We start from the raw sequence: 6543 nt of genomic DNA, 5'->3' as shown, positions 1-6543 counted from the left end.
AGACTTTTTTTTAGACAATTTAATGAAAAACTTTTAATACATATACTACAAGAATAAAGTTTCTCCCCAGTATGAACATGGCAGTGTTCTTTCAGAGTCCCTCTTATTACATGTACTACAGAATAAGGCTTTTCACCAGTATGAACACTACTGTGTGAAGTGAGATGACTTTTTAGTGAAATTTTTTTACTACATATACTACAAGATTAAGGCTTCTCACCAGTATGAGCACAACCATGTGTAGTGAGATCACATTTTCGTGAAAATTTTTGATTACATATACTACAAGAATAAGGCTTCTCACCAGTATGAACACGACCGTGTTCATTCAGATTACTTTTTAGTGAAAAAAGTTTAAAACATATACTACAAGTATAAGGCTTCTCACCAGTATGAACACGATAGTGTCTGGTGAGATAATTTTTTTCTGAAAAACTCTTATTACATATACTACAAGAGTAAGGCTTCGCACCAGTATGAACACGACCGTGTCTGGTGAGATTATTTTTTTCTGAAAAACTCTTATTACATATACTACAAGAATAAGGCTTCACACCAGTATGAACATGACCGTGTCTGGTGAGATGACTTTTATCTGAAAAACGCTTATTACATATACTACAAGAATAAGGCATCTCACCAGTATGAACACTACTATGTCTGGTGAGATGACTTTTTTCTGAAAAACTCTTATTGCATATATTACAAGAATAAGGCTTCTCACTAGTATGAACAAGACTGTGTATAATGAGATTACTTTTTTTTGAAAAACTCTTATTACATATACTATAAGAATAAGGCTTCTCACCAGTATGAACACGATCGTGTGTAGTGAGCTGACCTTTTTCTGAAAAACTCTTATTACATATACTACAAGAATAAGGCTTCTCACCAGTATGAACACGGCAGTGCTTTATGAGACTACTTTTTAGTGAAAAAAGTTTATAACATATATTACAAGAATAAGGCTTCTCTTCAGTATGAACACGATTGTGTCTAGGGAGAATACCTTTTTTTGAAAAACTCTTATCACATATTCTACAAGAATAAGGTTTCTTACCAGTATCAGCACGACTGTGTTCAGTCATATTAATTTTTTCTGAAAAACTCTTATTAGATATACAACAAGAAGATTTCATCCCAGGTAACATGTTAGGCCTTTAATAACATATGATACAAAAAAGAGCCTGCTCTATCAAGTTACTTACTTTGACTAAATTTTTAATAAAGTAAAATATAATACTGTAGAAATATGATCACCTTACAGCAGGCATATGATTTATTAATAGATGCATCTGTGAAAATATTAATTGAAATTATATTGAGATGTAAATATTTTCTATTTTTCACAAAATATTTTAATAATATCTTTCTTTTGTTGAACGTACCAAGATACAAAGCTAAATTATTTCACTTTATGTTTTTTTAATGATAAAAAAACTGCAGAATAATGTAAAACTTCATGTATTAGATTCTATTAAATTCAATGCACTATGAATGAATGAATGCAGTTTTAGACACAGTGTAAAATTAATGTTATTATGAAGAGATTATACAAATTAACATGAACTAACAATAATGATATGAACTCTTTTGAACATGAAATTATCAAATTTAATTTCATTAGTAATTTATTCACACAGACACTACAGAACACATTATAAATTAAAGAAAAGCAACAACAAAAAAAATGTTTTTTTCACTTTCACATACTTCACTTTCACATACTTTCACATCATTATCTATTAAAATAAAAAAAAAAATTTAATTGCCAATTTTTCAATCAATGTTTTATCATGCACAAGAAAAGCAAGCTCTTACTCATTACCATAAATACGAGAAGGTCAAATAGTTTAATTCTATTTTCGAGCATTGAATTGCCATAACAAAAAATATTTTCTCAGTTTGAACAGGAGAACCACAATTTAAATGTCTTGTGCATCAATATCAAATTATGTGTATTATGAAAATTACAGACAGCTTAATTATCTGCAAATGTAATTTTAATCTGTTTAGTAATGCACATTTAAAGTGTTACTTAAGTCAAATCAATCTTTTTTTCTTAATTTATCACAATGACTGCTTAATTAATTTATTTCCATATTATGAACTCAAAACAATTAAATGAAACTACCTTTTTTTTGTACTCTTTTTAGAGCAGACACAAAATGTTTTATAATTAAAAAGTATAATCACGAACTACACTTGGAAACTAATAAACACACAAACATTACATTTCCATATGTGTAAATATTTTTCTGTCAGAACATCATTGCAATTGTGACACACATTGCACAGATAGTATTTGCTGTTCTTATCACAACATAGAATGAGATTGCCTTTAATAACTTTACATTCGTAAGATTATGGATAAGCAGGCTTATAAATTTAATCAAAGATGGGGCAAATCAAAAGAAATTGTTTTAAAGCTTTTCTTTACACAAATAGGGTTAATTAAAGTCGTCTTCGGTATAAGTAAGAACGTAAGTTTTAATATAGTTTATCTCAGCAAAGAATTTTTCAACAAATAAGTACATATTTGCGGAGAGAGTTGGGTTACGTTATCGGTTGCCTACTTCAACAGTCAACACACCTGATGTCCAGAATCTTGGGACAGTTTTTAAAAAGTAGAGGAAGCTACTACAGTATATCAGCCTATGTTTTTCTTAAGAGAGCATTCATACTGCATTGTAGAAAACCGCATATGTGATTCCAATGATGCCATGGAGTAAATGATTGGCAGATTTTTTGCGAGTGTAGTATTTCAGTATGGAAGCCTCGCTTGCATCTCAGAATTCACACACATGAGTTTTTAGCATGGACTATTTTTGTGTCTTTAAAGATGTCTCGACGATGATTGAAAGTGCGTTATTCACATTCTGTGTCAACACTCCTCAAATTAAAACATACTTGTATACAAAATAGAATCTTCTATACATTTATATATAATATAGAATAGTCTAAGATATCAATATTCCATATGAAAAGCCCAGGGACTATGGAAAAGCCTTTAAATTACGTTACGCTTTTCTTGAAGCGGTAAAGAAACAACCGCAATTTACTGAGTACTTCAAAATAATGTTTTATGGGGCATGGGTTATAATATATAAGTATGGATGGTGTTTTCAATAGAAATGTAAACAATAACATCTCGAGCTCGGCACTTACTCTAGTTCCGGTTAAAAAGTTTGCAGCTGCTTACTACATATTATTCTGATAGGCGATGTTTTCAAACGGATAAGTTTGTTTTCAATAAAAGAAATAAATTAGATGATTTCTAATCTCAAATCTGCCGTATTTCATAAGATATTAATGTTAATATGTAATTCTGGTGAGTTTGAAGTGAAAATTTGTTTTAGTTTTTTAGAGATATATTGATAAAAAAGGTGACATGGTTGCTAGATTTTGAATAACTCGCTTTTTTGGCAGTCTTGATATGGCCTCTTTCCATAAGTTTATTACTGTTTGTTCTTGTTGCAAACTGTGCACCTTCTCACGTTAGTGTTAACACTTTTAGCATTGTAAACTCCAGTATTGTAAGCATTGTAAACACAAGTAATAAGTAATCAAATACATTGTTTGCAAGAATCTCAAAACACAATGATGCCAAATGGCTTTAAAATACAACGGAAACAGTAACCCGGAAATTTAGGCGCTACCGAGCTTGCAGCGTTCCCTAGTGTGGAAAACATCATCCATATAATATATAAGTTATGGGCTGTAGGTGGCGTCGAGCAGAACTCTCTATCAAGGGCAATACTTAACATGCTTTCCCCATTAGCGTGTGGAAAGTCATAGAGGAAGGAAGTACGTTCGTTTCTCTCTTGATTTCCATACAGTTTGAAATCTTTTAAGTTGGAAAACTATATGGAACTGAGAACTAAATTAAACATAGTTCTGAAGAAAATATCATTGAAATTTCAAAAAATAGTTTCATTAAATAAAAAGGAAAAATATTAATAAAAGGGAAAATATCGTAGTACATTCCTATTTGATACCTTGATTTGTTGTTGTTGTTAATTTACGCAGCACTAGAGCTGCACAATGGACTATTGACGACGGTCTGGGAAACATCCTGGAGGATGATCCGAAGGCATGCCATAACAATTTTGATCCTCTGCGGAGGGGATGGCACCCCCGCTTCGGTAGCCCGACGACCTGCGCGAAGTCGAGCACTTTACGGTAGCACAGTTTAACAAGGACCAATACCGCACATCCTCGGTCCCTACGCAGACTGATTCAAGTTGTCACCCACCAGCACACTGACCGTAGCCAGTGATACTTGACTTTGGTGATCTGCTGGGAACCGTGTCTTAACGATCAGTCCACTGCGGGACGATGTCTTTTTGAAATAAATTAGCAAATTTTTCCTTTTCCTTAAATTTTTAAAGTTTAGAGGTCGATTTTCGTGTAGAAATGGATTCTAATAAACTTTATGGTAAATTTCGGCTAGATTGTGACATTCTTTATATGAAAAAAAATATTGATTTTTATGGATGGTAAGTAACTTCTGTTTCTCTTTACAGATGTTGTTTATTATGATACTACATACTATATATAATTGCTGATTTTTTTGTTTAGCCCATAATAAATTAGATTCACTGTGATGCCTGATTCATAAATAGGTCAGAATAATCGTCAAATCTTTTCTTATAATGTGATGAAATAGCTTTGTTTTATGATTATTAATTTCTGGCTGGCAGAACTGAAACTTAAGTATTTTGCTGACATTTTTAGGAAATATGTTATTATATCTATTAAAAGTAGAATTAATTCATTTTTATGTATGTCCTGAACTTATTAAATAATTTTAGTTAGGTTTTGATAATATTTAAGTAAAAAAATCGTATGTTGTGTGGGTGTGTGCCTTCTCCTTAAAAAGAGTGTTTGTTTTGAATCAAATTAGAAATAGTTGATAGGTCAAAATAATGATATAAAATTTCTGTTTAAATTGCATTGTTTTTGTAAAAAAACTTCCGGTTGGCAATTGTTGTTGTTAATTTACGTCGCACTAGAGCTGCACAATGGGCTATTGGCGACGGTCTAGAAAACATCCCGAAAGATGATCCGAAGACATGCCATCACCATTTTGATCCTCTGCGGAGGGGATGGCACCCCCGCTTCGGTAGCCCACCGACCTGCGCGCGAAGTCGAGCACTTTACGGTAGCACAGTTTAACGAGGACCAATACCGCACANCGAAAGGTATAATCCGGCTCTGTGCCTAGGGCCTACGAAAGGTATAATCCGGCTCTGCGCACACCATCGGTCCCTACGCAGACTGATCCAAGTGGTTACCCACCCGCACACTGACCGCAGCCAATGATGCTTGATTTCGGTGATCTGCTGGGAACCGGGACCCGGTTGGCAGAGCTTTGAATATAAATGGATTTTTCTTATATTTTTACTAATACATATCATTATTTAATTCTCTTGTTTTATAACAGTGAAATTAATAAATTTTTTAATTGTCCTAAACTTATTAAAATGTTTTCGTTAGGTTTTGATAATATTTGTTTTAAAAAGTCTTTTGTTCTGTGGGTGACAGTGTGCTCTCTCCTGAAAGATAATGTTCGTTGTGATTCCTGTAAGGAACATTTAAATGTTCAAATGTCAACAATTGTTAAATTTTTACTTAAATCGGTTTTAAGACTTGTAGTTCGTCCTGTTTGTGGGGCATCGGCATTGATTATGATTAAATATGATTTTACATTTTAAAAATGAACACGAAAGTTACGATTTTCCCCGTCTTACGACAGTTGATGTTGCAGTTGAATTCCACCCAAAGTACCTACCTACATCATATAAATACTACCAGAATAAAAAAATCAAGCGGAAATCACAGAAAAAAAACATCTTCAAGTGAAAACTTAACTTTGTGTTAAATTCGTGTTTTAATAACATATTAAAAATATCGGATTTTGAAAAGCTTAATGGATAGTTAAAAAAAAGGTTAATTGCAGCCAGTAAAAAATCATGATTTAACGTTGTGTTATTACAATGGAATCATCACGAATCGAGCAGTTCGAAAAAGCTCGAAAGTCCGGCTGTAGATCAGAAAGGTTCCCAGCATTCTACCAAGTCAAACATGAGCATCACTGACTCCGGTCATCAATAAGTGGGTGGGTAACCTTTGATCACTTTGCGGGCGGACTGAACATGCATCAGTCCTCATTAAACTGTTCTACCGTTAAATGCTCGACTTCGCTTGCTGGTCATCGGGCTACCGAAGCGGGGGTGCTTTGCCCCTCTGCAGAGCATGAAAAATGTGATGGCATGTCTTCGAATCATACGCAAGGATGCTTCCCAGAAAGAATAGCGGCATAAATGTACTATAACTTACTTAACTCGGAAAAACACTAATTCGAATTTCGTAATACTGGTCTAGATGTAATGACGACTATGTGTAGTTTTCTGCTCATCAAATTTAAATTTTTTGATGCTAACTATGAATAATGACGGCGTATTTTGAGCCTGGCCAGTAGTCATTTTGAGGTCTCCATGACCGAGGGGTATTCTTCTTGTCAGTCTTGCTCCAAACACT

General features: G+C 33.4%; 1 protein-coding gene across 1 annotated transcript; it reads right to left on the bottom strand.

The window, feature by feature from the left end:
* Window positions 1-206: 206 nt before the first annotated feature.
* On the bottom strand, window positions 207-1151 carry LOC107451945 (zinc finger protein 271). Its single transcript, XM_071176972.1, has one exon. It carries the CDS (start codon window positions 1149-1151, stop codon window positions 207-209), a length of 945 nt encoding a protein of 314 aa, XP_071033073.1.
* Between the last annotated feature and the right edge of the window lie 5392 nt (window positions 1152-6543).

The sequence above is a fragment of the Parasteatoda tepidariorum genome, chromosome 2 (genome assembly GCF_043381705.1).
Source record: "Parasteatoda tepidariorum isolate YZ-2023 chromosome 2, CAS_Ptep_4.0, whole genome shotgun sequence".
NCBI lineage: Eukaryota > Metazoa > Arthropoda > Arachnida > Araneae > Theridiidae > Parasteatoda > Parasteatoda tepidariorum.
The sequence above is the reverse complement of the archived record's forward strand: the minus strand, read 5'-3'. Positions and strand labels throughout refer to the sequence as shown.

What these genes read in the sequence shown, in the direction of transcription:
- LOC107451945 (XM_071176972.1), bottom strand. Translation starts at nt 1,151, where the DNA reads ATGTTACCTGGGATGAAATCTTCTTGTTGTATATCTAATAAGAGTTTT.